The 20739-nt window shown below is 47.3% G+C and overlaps 1 protein-coding gene across 1 annotated transcript in view; it reads left to right on the forward strand.

Annotated features, from left to right (window-relative positions):
- LOC147702407 (uncharacterized) overlaps nucleotides 1-20739 on the forward strand; it is a 281334-nt gene that overhangs the window by 96372 nt on the left and 164223 nt on the right. The window contains exon 2 of the mRNA XM_086928790.1: nucleotides 2151-3156. Coding sequence (XP_086784916.1) covers nucleotides 2151-3156 — 1006 coding nt within the window. The remainder of the gene's footprint in view (nucleotides 1-2150; nucleotides 3157-20739) is intronic.

A 20739-nucleotide genomic window follows, 5' to 3' on the forward strand; every position in this document is an offset into this window, starting at 1 on the left:
CACCAATCCCCCACCCCCTTTGCTTGAACTGCCTTCGTTGTAGGGGCCCGGCCCCTGCCTGAGGCGGCCTGCTCTGGGGAGGGGCTCTCTGTCCACCCCGTGCACCTACTCATGCCCACTTCTCCCCTCCTGCCATGCTCAAGCGCCCATGCCTCCCCACCCATGCTATCCGGCCCTGCCCACCCCTCCTCATAAGCTCCCCTACCCCTGGAGCGTTCATACACGCCGGGCTCTCTTGGCGGGAAGGCGCTCCCCGTGCCCCCCGATACAGGTTCTCTCCCCCAGGCCCTCCGCACTCCCCGCAGGTGCCCGTGCTGCCACTGCCAACTCCCCGGGCCCTGCCCACTCCTCCCTCACCGCCGTGACCGCCCCCAAAGCACCGGGCGGTCAGAACAGCTGCGCGAGGGCGGAGGGGAGACGCCTCCGCCGCTCCCCCGCCTAGATTTCCTTGCAGTCGCGGCCCTCGCCCCCACCCCGCCCGCACTCGAACCGCCGTCCCTGACATCAGCGCAGCCCTGTTTCCTCACCTGCAGCTTTGCAGCCTTGCGTGGCGTTGAGCAGGCAAAAACGTCCGCTGCCACGCCCGCTTCATGGGGTGCGCCCCTCCCTGAGGGCCCACAAGCAAATCCATTTGCCCTGCCTCGCTAAGCAGGCGAATGGCTTCGAGCACCCTGTAGTCTTCACCAGACATTATCAGACAGAAACGAATAATGGAAAGAAACTGACCTTGAACCAACAACTCCTGACAAAAACCGCCTACACCCACAGCGCTCCCAGCCACCAGGTACCAGTAGCTAAAATGGTGACTGGGCAGGCGCCAACAGTCCCTAAGTAGCCTTGGGCTCTCTTTTGAGATTGGACTACATTTGGGCTAGCCCCAAAGTAGCCCAAAAGCCACAAAATGGCTGCACCCATCTGGTGCCGCACCCCCTACCAATCTGCCCGGGGCAGACCTCGCGGTTCTCGGCTGCCCCCATACCCTCCTCGGAAAAGTGTAAAAATCCAAACACTTACCATTAACATTGAAAGCACTGTTGTTCTGTTCACTTCAAGCTCACCTCATTTCCACGTACTCCTCCTGACAAACATTCAAATGAACTACCAATTGGCAAACATGAGAACTTCATTATTTGAAATTTGCGTGATATTGCTCGACTTAGTACTTAGGTACATGAGAGGCACAATATATAAAACCCGTAGTACCTTGATCAAATGGCAAACAATTTAACCCCACTGCAAAAAGACTCATTATTCAGTTTTGGCTTCAGAATGTTAAGTCTGGAGGGCTCAGTTTCACTGTTACCGAAATATTCAAGCCATCCTCTGTTTTGTCATTAAGACATTTTCTGTTAACTACTTATGTTGTGTTCTGTTTATGTGATATGATGTGACGTAATTATATGTTACAAAATGTGTAGAGCACACTGACTATCTTATATAGGCGTCCTGGCGCTTATATTGGCGGATATTATATAGGGCCATTTCTTAGGGGCAAAGAAGCAGCTCTCGTGGTGTGTGGTGCTGCAGGGTGATATACAAGGATATTACAGAAGGGCTGCCCCCTAAAACGAACGAGACTCTGAACAAAGTTTTACCGCAAGGCATGCCATGAGGTTGGACCTCACTGTGGTGATGCATGTCAGCTGGCCCACAGGAGAGGCCGGTGCTGACAGATGACACACCGGGAGTATGTGGGCTAGGGACGTCCTTTTTGGCCAACTGTGCAGCACAAAGCTTTGATGGTTGTTTTGTTTGATTTAATTGCATTGACGAGTCCGTTCACACCTTGCTGCTCAGTCGTGCTCATGTTCTGTGCATTTAGGGAGATGATTCGTAATATTTAGATGTGTAGCAAGAAAGGTTAGAAGACAGTCTTTGAAATCTACCCATGGCTTAATTTGATTGGAGTGAGTTAAAGTTTTGTATTGACCTGTAATTATTGTTCCAGGACATCCGTACCCCTCTGATGCATGTCTTTTAAAACGTTATATTTTGGTCTTAAATGATTTGGTAGACAAGAGCAAATGATCACATTCATACAGAATAATTAGTTTAAACGCCCTGGTTTGAAGACTGCACTTGAGATTAGCATGTTGTATCTAACTTTGAAAGAATGTCTGACATGTATTCTTGTTTCAAACCTTGATCAGGGCACAGAAACACTCAATGGCAAACATGGATATTTGGGAACTGAATGGAAAGGCTGCAAATTCAAAGGAAAATGCCCAAGTGCCTGAGAAGGAAGAGGCCTCAGAAATGAAAGCTGAGGTAGTATTTCTGACTGATGAGGGTGCAGAAATAAAAGAAGAGCCAGTTAAGGAAGAAGTAAAGGAGGAACTCCCAATAAAAGAGAAAACCATAGCAAAAAAGAAAGAAATACCATCAAGAAAAGAAGAGCCTGCTTCAGTACAGAAAGAGGCATCTGCACAAAATAAAGACATGCTATCAAAGCAGGAGGAGCCTCTTCCAATACAGATGGAGGCTTCAGATGAAAAGAATGAGGTACCAGCAAAAGAAGAACCATCACCATCAAAACAATTTGAAGGCAAAGTGGAGGAAGCCCCAGCAAAAAAGGAAGAGGCACCATCAAAACAAGACCAAGGCAAAGTGGAGGAAGCCCCAGCAAAAAAGGTAGAGGAACCATCAAAACAAGACCAAGGCAAAGTGGAGGAAGCCCCAGCAAAAAAGGTAGAGGAACCATCAAAACAAATCCAAGGCAAAGTGGAGGAAGCCCCAGCAAAAAAGAAAGAGGCACCATCAAAACAAGTCCAAGGCAAGGTGGAGGAAGCCGGAGCAAAAAAGGAAGAGGCACCATCAAAAAAAGACAATGTATCGCCAGAGGCGAATGGAGTGCCAGCAAAAAAAGAAGATACTGCAGCAAAAAAGAATGAACTCGCAGAAAACAAGGATGAAGTTGCAGCAAAAAATGATGAGCCTCAAGGAAAAAAAGAGGAATCACTAACATCGAAGGAGAAGGTCCCAGCAAAAAAGGAGGGGGTCCCAACATCAACGCAAAATGTTCCATCCAGAACGATGAGAACGAGTACACCTGTGATGACCACGAGTACACCTGTGATGACCATTTTTCCGCCTGATATGAACAGCACTTACATAGGAGACACCTACCTTCAGGAGGATAAGCGTTTGCATACCAAGGTGAGTGCTTGTGTTTGTGTTTGTCCATGATAAACGGATCAGTGGATAACAGATCAAAAGAACCTAGCCAAGGACATACGGGTGGTTCACCAATTGGGTGGAAACCAATCTATGTTAGCCGAAAAGAAACATTTATTTTCTTGAGTCCCCTCACTCACCCAGGGTTGCCCCTAGGTGACATGCTTCATCATTGGGGACATCCCAAGCATCTACTGCTTGGGTCGTGCTACGACTTGCGGAGTTACGTAGGAGCACTTATTTTGTGAGGATATGTGTAGTGCAGTGTAGGGGGAGTGGTGTAGGTGATATTTAAAAATGTACCTAACTAGTGAGCCAAAGTTTTGTTCCTGCTCCCAGTTGGCAAGGATAAAAAGGGGTAATAGAAGGGGAAAATAGCTGTTATGTAATTATAATCCCTAGTATTGTGTCATTCTGTCCATCATTTTGTGTGTTTTGCTGTTCACCCTATGTGGGAAGGGTATGCCCAGACGTGGGTCCCGTGCTCACTAAGTCACTGGAGTCAAGCTATCTTGGCTGAAGACAGCTGATAGCCAGAAACCGTTACTAGGATGCTTGATTCCGGTCCAGGGAAGACATGGCTTGGCAGTTCGGGCTGGACTGTTCCCATGAGGCACAGGGTCAAGACTGATATGCATATGGCCATGTCTGAACTGGGGTGGCTTGGTGAGCAAAATAACGTTGGATTAAACCCAGATCTGTGACTGGGGGTAAATGTTTTGCCAATGTGCAACATTCCATCCATCATCTTGTGTGTTTTGCTGTTCACCCTATGTGGGAAGGGTATGCCCAGACGTGGGTCCCGTGCTCACTAAGCCACTGGAGTCAAGTTATCCTGGCTGAAGACAGCTGATAGCCAGAAACCGGTCCTAGGATGCTTGATTCCCGGCCAGGGAAGACATGGCTTGGCAGTTCGGGCTGGACTGTTCCCATGAGGCACAGGGTCAAGACTGATTTGCATATGGCCATGTCTGAACTGGGGTGGCTTGGTGAGCAAAATAACGATGGATTAAACCCAGATCTGTGACTGGGAGTGAATGTTTTGTCATTGTGCAACATTCCATCCATCATCTTGTGTATTTTGCTGTTCACCCTAGTATTGTGTCGCCATGTTTGGAGGTATCCCCTAAAAAGAATTGGTTGTTCAAAACTAAAGAGAGAGATGTTATATGATTTTCTAAATAATAGTATAGTAATCAACAAGAAAGAGAGGGTTTTTAAATTGAAGGTATACTCTTGGTCTCCCTATGTAATACAATCAAATCAACGAAAGAGTGTGCCTCTCAATGAGAGGAGGAGTGAGTGATAATAATACTTTATTGTACATGGTTATTTAAAACCTTTACAATGTTAATGAAAGAAGAAGCTTCAATTTATAAAACGTGTATCTGAGTTAAACATGTTAAAAAAACTAAGATTCTGTACATAAAGGAAGTAAACGGGAATACTGGATAAAATATCGACAACACAATAGGAAGGGGCTTATCATCTTATCAAAAATGATCTAGTATGAGAGTCAAAAAGTGTCAATGTAGGAGTTGGTCTTCTGGGGTACCGTTAAGCTCATCCCTTGGAACATTTAAAGTATTGGACATTTTGGTTGGTTCCTTCAATGTTTTCAAGCGGGCCTCTGCTCTTTCAAGAAATGTTACCATTCGACAACTCAGTTGGATGTTGTCCCCTTTAAAGCAGGCCAGGACTGCTTGTCTACAGGTCTGTATCTTGTGGAAGTTAAAAAGCGGTCTCAGGAAGACTCGTCGATCTTGAGTGAGCTCGGTACAGCTGGTAATCAAGTGGACTATGTTTTCCTTTCCGTCCCCACAAAGTCGGCATCTTGTTGGTGATGTGGCCGTAGCCATGGAGGCAAGTGGCCGCTGAAGGCAGTAGCCCCAGGCGAAATTTCAGAAATTTCTCTTTTATTTTTTTAGTGAAACCTATCTGCAGATAGGTTTGAGGCAAAGGCACGGTGTACAATTGAACTGTAAGCCAACCATGTGCCCGCTCTATTAGAGCGGCTTTGTCCTGCAGCACTGATTCCTTCCGGACTGTCTTGTTGATCACCTTTTTAAAGACTGCTGTGGGAGAGGAGGAGTGGACAAATGGAAAAAGAATTATATTAGATTCTTTTAGAAGGCCCTCACTCACCAACCTGGTTGGTGACATGCTTCAACATTGGGCCCCACCAGGAAGGTCTAAAACCAACCCGGTGTGCTTCGACGCCAAGGTTACAGCTGGTTAGTAATTACTAAATAATAGGCCTGATATTTCTTCTGCTTCTCCTTTCCACGATGCCCAGCCTGGTAGGGCACAGTGTAAGGGCTTCAAAGCACTCTTAAAGTCGCTTTTCTGGGAGGCAGTGCCCAGGCCCAGAGTAACTAAGACTTTGCATCAGGTCTGCGTCACTATTATAGTGTAAAAAATAATATGGGGTCTACTAAGTAACCAAGTAAAGTCAATTTGTGTGGCTTTATGTTGCTTAGTAAATGCGAAGTAACGAAAGGAAGGCAGTGCATCGCGCTGCCTTTTGTTACTTTGCAATGAGTGTGCGTTACATGAGTGGAGCATTGGTGTCCCCATACATCCACCCATGTATTCTGAAGTAAACCCAGACGTACAAAGACTTATAAGCCGGCATTTGTTTCAAAACGGTGAATCTAACCGATAGAAGCGTAACAAGGATAAATATATCCATTTCTCCTTCTGACCCCCTCTTTCCATGTGTACTGCATTTCCTGTAAGAATTTGTTTTGAATTTTGTTTTGTGCAGGAAAGTTTCCCTGCCTGCACAAAGGCAATCTTGACCATAACGTAGAAACCTTTGCACCATGGCGCCAGGGTGCCTTTGTTAGAGCTAGGCAGCCACAAGTGCACCATTGCAGAGCGGGAACTGACCAGCCCCATATTTTGGTGAATACGGCGCTGTTGAGCTCTTTCTCTTCCATGCAGCGCAGTGCCACAACTTGCCTTGCAGTTCTGCGTTGCTTGAACTATTAGTAAATATGCCCCCTAGTGTTGTGTGATGAAGGTTGTGCCAAACCACAGAACTCAATATACTATCTTCTATGAATAAACAGCAATGTATTTGGAAATCTGTGAAAAATCTCTGCATTAGAACAATTCAGACACTAAAATAGGGAAACATTTAAGTAGAGTAATGCTAATGGAGGTAGATGCAATTCTGATCAATTCTAAAATTCAAGAATGTTTTTTTACATCTTTTTGTTTTACCCCATAGTCTAGATTTCCGATTAATTGCTAATTATTATTTGCCCAGGTCACTCGCATTTCAGAACCCCCTTTGAGACCTACCTGTCTCCCTTCTCCAAATGCCCTTGTTCTTCTTATCATTTCACTGCCTGTGCAGGCTGACCCTGCTATGTGGCTGAGCAGTGGAAGGCCACTCAATATCCCTAAAAACAGTCCTTCATCAACAAAATATGTATGCATTTCGAAGGTATACTGGTATTTTTTGGGGATGTGGACTTTGGCTAGAAAGAGGGGCTAGGGTTGGGAGAGTAACTAAACAGGAAAAAACACTCACTTTACCTACTTTCAAGCATCACTTCCATTTTAAAATCTTCAACTATCTCTTGGCTCGAGGTGTTGGATAACAATCTGCCTCTCTGCAACTTTTCGCAAACAAAAGTTCTCTCATTTCACCTCTCCTCTGACCAGTAGCTGTCTATACCCACTCCTTCCAGCCCCCAGTCTCACCCCCCTTCTCTCTTCACAGTCATAAATCACTTCTGCTATTGCAGCCGCTCAGTGGCGGCTGGTGACATTTGAAAGTGGTAGGGCGTAACGGTTCGGGATGAGTGCCCTATGGCGAGGGAGCGTAGCGAACGAGGCTGACCGTCGTAAGAAAAACACATGGAGCTTCAGCCTCAGGTAGCCCCTAGTCCTGCTCCTTCTCTACCCTCAAACTCCTGGTGACTATTCAAAAGTTAGGCCTAGTTTTAACAAGGAAAGCTAGCAGATTTTTCAAATAGACTCAATACCTCTGTCAAAATGTAAAAACCATATGACAAAGACAGGAATGGTGGATGGTTTTATATACAGGGCCACTGAAATTATGCAGCAACGGATCACCAATTTATAAGATACATTATGAGGCTAAGCACAGCAAGTTATGTGTATGATGTAGCAGTCTCTTATTGACATTTCAGCAACTGTTAGAAGTGTCTGGGCAAAGCTGTGCACATTATTACCATCGGAGCATCTGAATATAGCAATATCCAATTGAAAGGTGATGGGTTAAACTTTACAAAAAAAAGAGTTGCCACTGCCTAAGTTTTGCATGTAGCTCGTACATGTAAACTTCTGAAATGAAAAATAAAACTTATGTTCTTGGCTTTTTGCCTTTTTGCTTGTGGGCAATAAAGGGTTAAATAGGCCGATTGCTGAGAGAGGCACAGAGAGCCTTTCAAATGGAGATGCCAGCGTCCCACTAGTAACGGGCTGACATCAATACTCCTGAGATGGGCACAGTGCAGGGGATAAAAAGATGTTGTCCAGAACGTCATAAGCATGAAGTCCACCAGGGATTAGGTACATATTTAGCACGTAGAAGCAATCTAAAGCTCCCCCCCCCTTTGTAACGTCCACCACCCCCAACTTCCGCCAAACCCCTCAGTGGTGCCAAATAGGAAATACTCGACCTTAAGACTCGCAAGATGTAAAACCTCTAAGGCACGTGCCCTACTCACACCAGATGAGTTACATATAATGAAACAGAGCCTGTCCTCGGCTTCTGTAGCATAACCATCACAACCTAGGGCAGTGATAGCAGCGTCATGAACTTGGCAATCGAGGGCCTCTCAGTCAAATTTGAAGATGAACTTACTCTCCCTCAACCAGAACCAGGGTACAGGAATTGGCAGCTGCCGCGTTTTCTGCATAATTGTTGATTTGCTGCATTTGCCACTACTCTACAATATTCCGTTTTAACACAAAAATCGTTGACAATAAAGATACTAAAACTCTGCCACACATATTGCGGTGCAGTGGCAGGTCCTTTTCCGATCATGACAGGTCACCTTTCTCTTGTCAATTGCCATATTTAGATGTTAAACTTACAATAATGATGTGTAACTTTCCCCCCACCCTCGCCAGTGCAGACTTAATAAGAAAGACAAAAAACGTGAATTAATGTCACAGAATTCCAGTGGAAGGAACAGGAAATGTCAATAAAGAAGCAGTTTGTACCAAAGACGAAAGTGTAAAAGACTAAACAAGATAAACAACAGGAGAAGGATAATAAATAGCTTGTAAAACATGAGAAATAGAGAGGACTTAAAAGAAAGGGAAGATTAGACGGACCCACGAGTCTTGAACACTGGACGCGGATCAGAGCAAACTCATCTTGCAAACAAACGAACGTGAGGTGACCGAAATATTAAAGACTCAACCCGGGCAAAGCTCCACCTCGTCGGTCTCCCCTCCAAAACTCGAGCCCTACCAGCCTCGGCTCCAGGTTCTCATTAGAACAATTCTGCCTTCACTCATCTAGCTAGCACTCTGCTCATCAAAGGCAAACTTGCTACCAATACTGAGAATACACGGCTCGCTCACAGTGGGGGTCAGGGGGGTGGGGATAAATAAAATAAAAAACTTTCCTTGTCTTCACTTGACCGGGTCCGCACCATCTCTGCTCTGGGGTCCCGTTGGCACCTAGACTAATTAGTAATGGCTGCCAACTTGCCGAGACCCAGTAGTAGCCAATCCTGATGCTGCTCTCTTTAGAGGAGAGCTGCTCTCTAAAGAGAGTAGCATCAGGATTGGGCTGAGCCTTAAAAAAACGTCGTTCGTTTTTTCAGCAATGGGGTACGTTGCATTAGGCAGGCAAACCCCTAATCTGTTGTTTTTTTTAAAACCACATAGTTTGCTAGCTGGAGAAACCCTGCCGGGCAAACACCACATGCGCAGTGAGTGCGCACTGTGCCGGCACAGAGTCAGTCCAGCACCACCCAGTGTCAGACAGTGCATACTGACCATGTCCATGACACACACCACGGCCGCAGGGCAATAATTATCGGGCAATTTATTCGAGCGGCGCGTTAATTCATAAAACTTTTATTAACGCGCCGCTCGAATAAATTGCCTGATAATTATAGGTGGAGCAACGCCCAAACGCCCTAATGGTAAAACGGCCACTGCAGCCGCTCAATTTCAAACGTCCAACATTTCACGTTTGATGCAGACAAATCTGTCGCTGTCGCTGCAATGCCCAACAGACCTCGCGAGGGGGCTCTTCACAGGAGTTCTTTTGTTTTTTGCCAATAAGGATGAGGTGCCGTGTTAGGTGTGATAATGTGAATAGACTGGTGTAGTGTGAGGTTAACACAATTAAGGGATACCCTAATTAATTTTGTATATGGGACCCCTTGTTATCGTTAAAAAGAATGAATGCCTAGAAATGGAAGCTATGGAAAGAACTCCGGCACAGATCGCCCTCGCGGGGCCTGTTGGGCATTGCAGAGCTGGCCCAATGAGGAGCTGTCCGATGATGAAGCAAGACACTCATTTGTGTATGTGAGGGCTCTTGCTCCTGAGGAATCAGATTCCCCAATCTGACATTTCTGCTTGGGGGCGTGTATGCTGGACCGTTTTTCGCCCATTGCCCTCCTTGTGGAATCGCATAAATGCTACACAATTATGAGTTTATTGGGAATAACATGCAAAGTTTAGTGCTTAATGCACCAAATAGAATAACAAGCATATTGCCCCCTATAAACTTTGGAAGGTGTGAACTACCGATATTTATCACAACATTTGTAATTGCAAAATTTCCAGAACCAGCAGTTACCATACATATCACAATTAACAAGGCTGCTCTTTATGAAGGCCCAAGAGGCTATTGTTCAGCCAAGCAAATTGTGCATTAGAAAACACTCAATCTAATCTATGAAGCTGTACAAAAGCCCCTCTTCAATTGACTAATGAGCAAATTGTCTCCTCTTGCTACTGCATCTCCTGTGCTGCTTGTGTTCCTACTATACAGTGCCCTCCAGGGCTTAATTTGTAAAATATGAAGTGCAGGTTTTCACAGTTTTTATAGAGGCCACACCCATGTCCACAGGCCCGCCCACTTCCTCCAGTGCCCCCACCCACTTCCTTTATTGGCTCCACCCACATCCACAAGCCTCAACCCATCACAGCCACTTCCTCACTTCTTGAGTTCTGCAAGAAGCTGAAGGCCTGGCTCTTCACAAAAGCACCTCAGGCATCTCACACCCACACACCTGCCCAAGCCCCTGTATAACTTCCTGGGTGATTAGTGCACTATACAAATCAATATAAAATAACATAATATAACATATAGAAAGCCTATGACAACAACTTAAACGTGAACTCAAATTAGAGAATGTATGTAAATCTCAAAATGCAGCTTTAGAAAATGTCATTTGAGGACTTGAGGCAGCTCTGCAAACGAAAGGAAAGGTGCTTGTACTGTGCGGTTTAAAAGAAAGGAAAGGATGAAGGAAGGAATACACTAAAGAAGGCGGCAACAAATGCAGGCAGGAAGAGGAGCACTGGAGTAAGGAAATAAATAAGTAATGGATCAAAGAAGGAGTAAATAGGAAAAGAATGTGAAGGAAGAAATTAATGGATAGAGGAGAAACGCACCATGTAAGTTTGTAAAGCACATATTCACTAGAGGGGGGCCTTGACACCAAATAATAAATGTTGTTATTGAGCTCAATTGGACTAATTTTATCTAAAGACTAGCAGCCCGCCCCAGCGTTGCCTGGGGCAGAAGGGGGCTGGGGGCTGCATTTTTTGGCCGGGGCAGAAGGGGGCTGGGGGCAGCATGTGGTGGAGCTAGCAGAGGTAGGTGTGATGTACCTCACGACCCCCGCAGCCCCGACCCCCTGCGCTGGCAGATTGCTCCTCCACCCTGCTCCGCTCCATTCTCGGCGGCCCTCAGCCCTCAGCCGGTCAGCTCTGCTCCGCTCCCCTACGCTCGAAGTGAGCAGCTGACGGGACTCCTCCTTCTCCTTCTTGCCATCAGAACACGGACACGGACCACCTCCCGCCCCCTTCCCGCCCCCGCTCCTGCCCCGACATTTTCCGTGTTTTTAAATGCCTTACCTGATCCGCTGCTCCTCACATCATCGCCGCTCCATGTCCCCTCATCACGCACGTCGCGGGAAGCGCATCGCGGCCAGCGCTACGTCGCGGCCGGCGCTTTTTTCAGGGGACTACTTTGTTTTTAAAGTTAATTTTTTTAATTTATGTTTTTTAAAAATTTTATGTAGCCTATGTCCATCTACACACGCTGACATTTTCAAGGATGTATCAGGTGTGTAGATTGGCGCTGTGGTTCCCGAGTTTACCTGGCTCAAAAGTGAGAGTTCTCGCTTTATAATAGTAGTATAGATGAGTGGACACACCAAGATTTCAATTTATGACCCTGAGACAGAACACAGATTCCTGAAGTGAATATAAACATTTGCGCAAGAAGGAAAAAATTAAAGGGGAGAGAGGGAGTTGGAGAGGTCCAAAGACAAAGATAGATACAGTAGACAAAGAATGTAAAGAGAAATGTGGAAAGAAGAGATTGAGATTGCAAGATTGGAGTGGAAGGTGATGAGAAGAAAAAGTGTAAAGAGGAGAAAAGCAAAGGAAGACGAGTGGACAGCAGAAAGTGTGTGAAAGAGTAGAAGGGAAAGATGGAAAGGTGAACAATGAAAAACATTTAATGAGGGGAGGTGGCGATTAATAGAAAACACGGATGTAGTACAGAAAGTGAAGGAAGATCGGAGAGAAGGGAAGGAGTGAGGTGTGAAGGGGAGGAAGAAAAGCAGATACTGAGGGAGAGCAAGAGAAGAGTACACCTCTGCTTTATTAAATATACAGTAATTAATTAGGTAAAGTTGAGGGGTGACAGGAGTGTATCATTCTTGGCCTGTCTCATCAATGCATAGCAGTGTTGTCCAAGAGACACAATAGCGATTCTTTAACTGTGGTAAGTTTTATGCCATCAAAAGATGTTTTGTGCCATCACAAAAGGTATTCCTGATTAAACATAATAAAGTGTCAGTTATACCATTGGGATCACAGTTTGATGGAGAACCACGCTCTCATGCTTCAAACAAATAGTTCTATTACATGATCAGGTTATAAGTCGCAAAATCCTACTGCCACCTATTTTCAAATGAAGTATAACATTCAACTCCATTCAGTGAGGCTTCCACACACACTTTTTAACTAATAAAGTACGAAATTCAACTGAGTCTGCTGCCTGTGCTATATTAGGATTGTAATTTATGATCAGCGAGTAACAATAGGATGTCTGTGATAAAAAACAGAAACCAACTGAGCTATCCACATCAATACAGTTCTGTCATTTGTATGGTGCATCTTCTACATTACCCCTCTGCGCTACAGTCAACACTACAACTAGACAAAACTCTGATCTCTCTTCAACAGGGACATAAGGCTGTAAGTCTGCAGCAGTGGTTTATGGGACATGGTTCTTTAGAGGTGAAGAGACGGCGTGGGGTGATAGATCTCAGAAGGCTCATGGGGGTGGGGGAGAGGTATAGAACGCCTAACACAGCCTAGCCCCTCTGACACCACGTTTAGAATCAGTGCTATTTTTCTCCAGGTGGAAGCTCAGAAATTACCAGTGTAACCTCTCTCTGGTTAGGGGGGAATTGGGAAAGCCTCCTGGTTCGAGTGGCCAAGACTGAGAGGGGCTTTGCGGTCTCACGCGCAAACTTTTAAAGAATGGATATTCAGGGCCCAGTGCAGGCTTTAATACAAAGCGATGGTGAGAAGGGGTGCTGCGAGGGCGGGAGCCAAGGGGTACTATAACAGGAGTGAGCGAGTGCTGCGGCTGGGAGGGGGATTGTGATACGGAGGGAAAGGGACTGTAAGCAGAGGGGCACTGAGCTACAGGTGAGAAAAGCACTGTGGAGAGAGGGGCACTGTGATAGAGGAAGAAGGCCACTGTGGAGAGAGCGGCACTGTCAGAGGTAACAGTGGGGCACAGTCACAGTGGCAACGGGAGGGGCTTAAGGCACTTGTGGCTGTAATGGTGCCCACTGCAGAAGGGAGAGGACCGGTGTGATAGGGACAAGATGGTACTGGGACAGGTAGGACCGAGGTACTAATACACTGACAGGCAGGAAGGCATGTTTTCACTTTCGTCCCACCCTCAGCTGCGTCCCATATTTTGTTATTACGCTGCAAGACCTTGTCTGGGCTCCTGAGGCAGGCAGTTACTGGGCAGTTTCCTGTGGGTGCCGTTGTGCAGGAATATATCAATAGTGTCTCACTGCCAAGTACTATTCTGTCACTCCGTTACATGGAAGGCTAACAGCTGTGTGTAAAATAAAGCACGCTCTACTCACCTAACCTTGCAGCTTCGGCTACACTGGCTCCCAGTTAATTGTGCGTGCAGTTCATACTGCGCATGACACAACACACCTGCCCTTCCCCCACCCTTACACCAGGCACTGTCACGCGCCAAAGCAAGCACACTAGCAGCATGCACCAAACCTGAATGTGCGGCTGCTCAAGCCTCACTTTGAGGCTGGGGCGTTTTAATGGCCTGTATACAGTGTTGGTCAGTGCACCGACTGTGCATGGGAGAAAAATTCAATAAACCCAATCAATGCAATTTTTCTCCAGGTCGAAGCTGAAAAATTCCCCATGTATCCACTCTCTGGTTAGGGGGGAATCTGGAAAGCCTCCCGGTTCGAGTGTCCAAGACTGAGAGGGGCTGAGCGGTCTCACGCGCAAACTTTTAAAGTATGGATACTCAGGTCCTAGGGAAGGTATTAATGCAAAGCGGTGGTGGGGAGGGGTGCTGTGAGAGCAAGGGTGGGAGTCAAGGGGCACTGTAACACGAGTGAGCGAGTGCTGTGTCAGGGAGGAGCATAGTGATATGGAGGGGAAGGGGACAGGGGACAGGGGACTGTAAGCAGAGGGGCACTGAGATACAGGTGAGATAGGCACTGTGCAGAGAGGGGCACTGTGATAGCGGGAGAAGGCCACTGTGGAGAGAGGGGCACTGTCGGAGGTAGCGGTGCGGCACAGTGACAGTGGCAGGGATGGGAGTTGTTCTTCAAGGCGATAGTGGCTGCAGTGTTGCTCATTGCAGAAGGGAGAGGACGGGTGTGATAGGGACGAGACGTTACTGGGACAGGTAGGAGCGAGTATGAGACACTTTCCTGACAAGCCTGTGCATTCTATGTCATTGAAGCTCCGGAAGCAGCATGCACCCTGCCAGCGTCAGCAAATCCTTTGCCTGCGCCGGCCTCATTACACTGCCCCTCTCGACAGAATGCTTTATTAATCACTCAGTAACATGCAGTGTATTGCTTGCAAACTTCCTGTCTATCATGATTTATTTAAAATAAACCTTTCTCAGTATCAGACAAATCTCAGCCGAAACTAAGTTTCACTCTAATGCTTATTGAATGCCATCAATAGTGTATAATCTAGGTACTAATACACTGATTGGCAGGAAGAAAAGTTTTCACTTTCGGACCACCTTCAGCTCCTTTCCGTATTTTGTCTGTGCTACTGAGGCAGGCAGTTACTGGGCAGTTTCAGTGGCGTCACTAAGGGGGTGCGGGGGGTGCGGACCGCACCGGGTGACACCCTCACATGGGGTGACACCATCTGGTTACGCTGTGTATGCAACACAGCTCTGCAGCCTCGCCTCTGCTCTGATTTGCTTTATCATCAGGAGGAACCTTGAGCCTAATGAAATGTTGCGCCTCTTTGACAAGCGCAGAGGCTGCTATCCCAGGTTCCTTGACGTCATCAGTGAGTATCAGCCACGCCCCTCTGCTGGTTATTTGATGTTGATGGGCTCACGCTGAGCAGGATTGGATCAATAGATTAGCGCAGCCGCAGTCAGTTCCTGCAGCCACCAGCGTGCAGTACGCACTGTCACAGGTCAGGGTCAAAGGAAGTTGCTAGGAACTAGGCCTCAGAAGGCCGCTTTGCTTATGTTACATTTCACAAGTGGATTGTGAGCCCTGTGCTGCGACCTCTGGTTGAACTGTGAAATCATGGAACAATATTTGAGGTTCAGTTGGTCCCTTGGGCCTCTGGGCGCAGTGCAGCCTCACCAATGGAAGGGGCGGCCATTGGCAGCGCCATCTGTTGTCTTAACTTTACCCCGGCACTTGCCAAAGACTCGGGTGACTTTCGGCGGGTAAGAGCCAGTTGCCCCCCTGTCTCCGTGCCTGCCCCACTCCATGCCTCAGATTGTGCCAGTCCTGCCAGCTGTCATCATTGAAAATGGCCTGTATGTGCAGCAGCTGTCAAATGCCTGTGTACAAAGACCTGGCCGTGTCGTGGCACACTGCTGGGCAAAACGTCACCCCCTGAATATGTTTACCATCCCAGGTCTGCACATTCGGTGTCCGGTACCCATGGCACTCTGAGCCGGAGGAGAGAGAGGTCTGTACCCAACATGGAGCTTCTCATGGGGCAGTTAAGGGAAGCTGGGCGGGGTCTGATTCTGAATGCTCGGACCCAGCTCTCGGTTGGACTCTTTGAAGTTTCAATTTCATTTTCTGCATCGTCCATTGGAATGCAAGTTTTCGGATGTTATCATTCGAAATTTGCAATAACCCACCATATTTCTTATGATCAAAGCAACTGGAAAATGTATTTGTTTATTAAGAAATTGGAAACATCTGTCCGTAGTTTGGATCTGCTGAGATCAGTCAAAATCGGTGGATTCTGAATTACGGAAACAGCAGATCTGAGCTCGGTCTGTATAGGTTGGGTCTGGCTGGTTCAGAGGCCAGTCTGACAAGGCCAGAAGGGCTGGTGTGACAGGTCAGTGTGTGGGACGATGTATGGGCTGTTTGTTGTGCTGTTTAGTGGTCTGGCGGGCTGGTGTATGCTAATGATATCCCATATATTGCTACAAACTGTCTACAGGAAGTGCTAACGCATACAGCTCCCCATGCCGTACAAAACACCTGTACAACTTGTGTTTGCAATTCTCACACTGCCCGGATTTGCTATGAGATGTGCAGACGAGGGCCACTTGATCTACCTATCTGGGTCGGTAATGCCGGCCACTTTTATTGTCGGTGTCCGTGCCTATTGTCAGTCGCAGACCGAACCTGGTTGTGGTGGTGGCGTTTGGAGCGCCCCCTGGAGACACGGGTGATAGAGAACCCCCCCCCCCTGCTGAAGATGTGTAAAGGTCACTGTTAGGTACCCTCAGGAGAATCAGTAAAGTTGCACTTCTGGTCACTTTACTGGCCAGATGGTCCTCAAAAATATAATAATCGTTGTTCTTCTGGGGAAGTCGAGACTTGTCGGGGTTTGCACTGTTCCATGATTAAGCCGCATGTTGTACTCTGCGTGTGGTAATGTTTGTTGACAGTGCTGAACCCAACATGCATAATGCTCTGTAGTGCCTAATACGCCCTCAAGAGTATCTAGACACTTTACAAAGTTTGTAAACGAACTGTTTTCCACACCAGATTTAGTATTGGTTTCATCGATCTCTGCGTAATGAAAGGAGTCTCTTCTATTACAATTTAAATGCATGTCCTGCCGAAAATGTCTGGCACCGGTGCAGTAACATACCAGCCAATTTGACTGGCTTTCCAGTGCCCAGTTACGGTAATTGTATTTTTGTGCTCAAGGCTGCACGCCTCGCCAGTAGCTGCTGGTGCTTTTAAGCGCGGATCCGAATCCGTTGTGTAACACTGTAGATTTACGGTCCTAGGGCTCGTGCCACGCGCCTCTCTGTGATATGCAGAACATGAGTTAGGTTTAAGACATGGTCTATCTCCCTTCCTCCTCGGACTCCCCACAGTGGTCCATAAAGGTAGCGCGCGGGTGAGATGGTGCAGGCAGGGGGTGAGATGGTGCAGGCGGAGGGGAGATGGTGTGGACAAAGGGAGAGATGGTGCAGGCAGAGGGGAAATGGTGCAGGCAGAGGGGATATGGTGCAGGCAGAGGGGAGATGGTGCAGGCAGAGGGTGAGATGATGCAGGCAGAGGGACAGATGGTGCAGGCAGGGGGTGAGATGGTGCAGGAGGATGGGGGATGGTGTGGACAAAGGGAGAGATGGTGCAGGCAGAGAAGAGATGGTGCAGGCAGAGGGGAGATGGTGCAGGCAGAGGGTGAGATGGTGCAGGCAGAGGGAGAGATGGTGCAGGCAGGGGGTGAGATGGTGCAGGCGGATGGGAGATGGTGCAGACAGAGGGAGAGATGGTGCAGGGAGAGGGGAGATGGGGGGTGGAGAAGGTAACGAGGAAAGGGTTAAAACAGCAGCAGGCGGGGAGGGGTGCCGGTGGAGAGAGAGAGATGGTGCAGGCAGAGGGAGAGATGGTGCAGGCAGAGGGAGAGATGGTGCAGGCCGACGGGAGATGGTGCAGGCAGAGGGAGAGATGTGCAGGCAAAGGGGAGATGGTGCAGGCAGAGGAGAGACGGTGTAGGCAGAGGGTGAGATGGTGCAGGCGGAGGGGAGATGGTGCGGACAGAGGGAGAGATGGTGCAGGCAGAAAGGACATGGTGCAGGCAGAGGGTGAGTTGGTCCATCCGGTAAGTTGTGAGTGGGTGACACCATGAGCTACCCGCACCGGGTGACACCAACCCTAGTGACGCCACTGGGCAGTTTGCTGCAGGTGCCGCTGTGCTGGAATTTATTGATGGTGTCCCACGGCCAAGCACTAATCTACCATTCTGTTACCTGTAGGATAACAGTTGCGTGTACAATAAATCATGCACAACTCACCTAATCTTGCAGCTTCAGCTACACTGGAAAGTGCAGACCGCTGGCTGGCGCAGCTGAACTTATGCTCCCAGTTCATCGTGCGTGCAGTTTATACTGTGCATGACACAACACACCCGCCCTTCCCCCACTCTGAAGAACAGCACTGGTGCCGACCAAAGCAAGCACACTAGCAGCATGCACCACATCTGAACGTGCAACTGCACAAGCCTAGCTCCAAGGCTGGGGCCTTTTAATGGCCTGTGCACAGTGCGGGCTGTGCATGGGATAAAAATTGAATATATTCGGCTCTAAGAAATAGGGTGCTGGTGCTTAGCACCGGAAAGCACCAGCAAAAATTAAGCACTGGAGCCCTCCCTCAAACCCTATCAGGACGAACTCTCTCTGATTAGTGTACAAATGCAGTTTAAAAACCTCATGATTGAAACAAGATTTTAATGTGAAATTACATACGTCTGAAGTCTGCATCTATTCAATATGTATATTTACCATTTATATTTTTTACAATAAGTATTGTTCTATTTGGATAATTATCTCACCATTCATCCCTTGACCATCACCAAATCACTTGGAGGTTGTTAACCCGCATTTGATAGCAACTAGTTACAGCACTTATGAAAAAAGCACTACCATTCAGTAAACAAACCAAAGGGCGAATATTTTAAGGTTGATTCGAATTGCCAGCATCTGCTTTCTGACAGTGGAGCGTTTTTTGACATTGACAGAGTTCATTATTTGAGTTACACAGTAAAATATTGACAACTCAAACACAATACAATATTGACACACAAACTGGCCACTATAATCGTCAACAACATATACTTTTTTAGGGCACATCATTTTATCATCAACATATACTGAGAACAATGTCAGCTTCTGAGCTTGTAGATCTGCTGAAAGCCCCTGCTACCACTAAATACCTATGCAGAAGCAATCCTTGCTACCAGCAACAGCAACTTGGGGAAAACAGCTAAAGAAAGTGAGCCAGAGAAAAAAACACCAGGCAGGAGCTCTATCTCCAACCCTACAACATCTCCATCAAGGGACAGTACCACACTGTCATGAAGCTCTAGAGTTAGTTGTGTGACTGAACCAGCTTGAGATAGATAGATGACAGTGGGTAAACAGGATTTAACAGCCATTTGGTATTTTCTGAAGAAGTATGTGTATGTTTGAAAATCTTACTGATTTCGGCAACAGTTGTTGCTTTGACCAGCATAAGTCTAATTGGAATCTAACTGACAGCCTCAAGACACTGCTGGCAACACATCAGTCAGAGTCTAGGAGGCAATTAGTTCAAGGAGCACTTAAATACAGTGCAAGGAAGAGAAAGAAAAGGCTTAATGGAAAAACAAGGGAACCGAGAGGGAAAAAAACAACAAAAGCGGGGGACGTATAACAGTGCAAACTAATTCAAATGCGAAAAGCCAATGCAACAAATGACTGTTGTCTGGCTAGTTTATGGGACAGAGGAAATCTTAAATAAGGCTTTTTGGAAATTGATCTAGAAATTACCACATCCCAGTAGTGAGTAATACACTATACCAGTGATGGGCAGCACAGATTAGGGGTGGCGAGGCTGGGGGGAATGGAACGTAAACATATTTTTTTTTAGGTATCCTAATCCTCGGACCCTCCTCCTTAAGTTCCTCATCCTTGGACCCTCCTCCTCCACCTGGGACAACACCTGGTGGCCCTCTGCAGTTCACCTACCCCTACAGACCAGGCACCAAACTTCAGCATCATCCTCGACTCCTCCCTCTCCATGACCCGCCAGATCAATGCCGTCGTTCCAGTTTCAACTACCTTCGCACCCTCCGCAAGACCTTCAAATGGATCCCCCCTCAATGCCGGAGGACCATCACCCACGTGCTCATAACCAGCAGACTAGACTACAGCAGCACCCTCTACGCCGGAATCAACAGAACTCTCCTACACAAACTCCAAACCTTCCAGAACACTGCAGCCAGACTCGTCCTTGGGACTCTGCGTCACAAACACATAACCCAACACCTACGAGACCTCCAGTGGCTCCCCCATCGAGAAGAGGGTTACCTTCAAACTCCTCACCCACACCTACAAATCCCTCCACAACATCAGACCCAAATACCTTAATGAGAGAGTCTCCTGCCACGTACACAAGAGGAACCTCCGCTCTGCTGTATCGCGTCATCTCTCCTCCGCGTCGGACTCGGGCTACAGGAAGCAGGAAGCACCCAGGAATGCCGCGTTGTGATCCATCTGAGTGCAGTGGTTTGTCGCCTAGATGAGGACTGGGGGCCCGGGCATGTTCTCCACCCAGGCTGTAATGCAGCCTGTGTGGAAAACATGCAAAGTGTGCAAGACTGTTTTGCCGGTCCATGAGGGCCGGCCAAACATTCATGCACACGTGAAGTGGGTAAACCACTACTTCCCTGTCCTGCTCTCAGAGCAGAGCAGTCTCGCCTGCCCCGGCCACAATGTAGCAGGAAAAAAAAAAATGATAATAACATTGAGTTACTATTATTTTATTTTTCCTTTAGTTACACTGCTTAAAAGTAGTGGGGCGATGCTACTCTGACTTAGCGGAGGAGCTCCCACTGCACTATACTGCACGTTCTGGTCTAGTGTTCTAAATATTTGTAGTTTGCAATGCCCTGTCTTTCACCATTCTCCAACACTGAATACGGTGGTGGTTTCCCAGTAGGGCCCAGTAGCTTTGTCCCCCTTGTTACACCAAGAAAAAAAATCTTTTATTTACTCTTGGTATAATAAAGAAAATGCCATCCAGCAGCAAATAGTGAGAATGCTAAATCCTCATCCCTGGACTCAGGCACCTGTCAAACCTCTGTGCCTCCCCA

This window comes from Lissotriton vulgaris, chromosome 7, assembly GCF_964263255.1.
Source record: "Lissotriton vulgaris chromosome 7, aLisVul1.2, whole genome shotgun sequence".
NCBI classification, from domain to species: Eukaryota; Metazoa; Chordata; class Amphibia; order Caudata; family Salamandridae; genus Lissotriton; species Lissotriton vulgaris.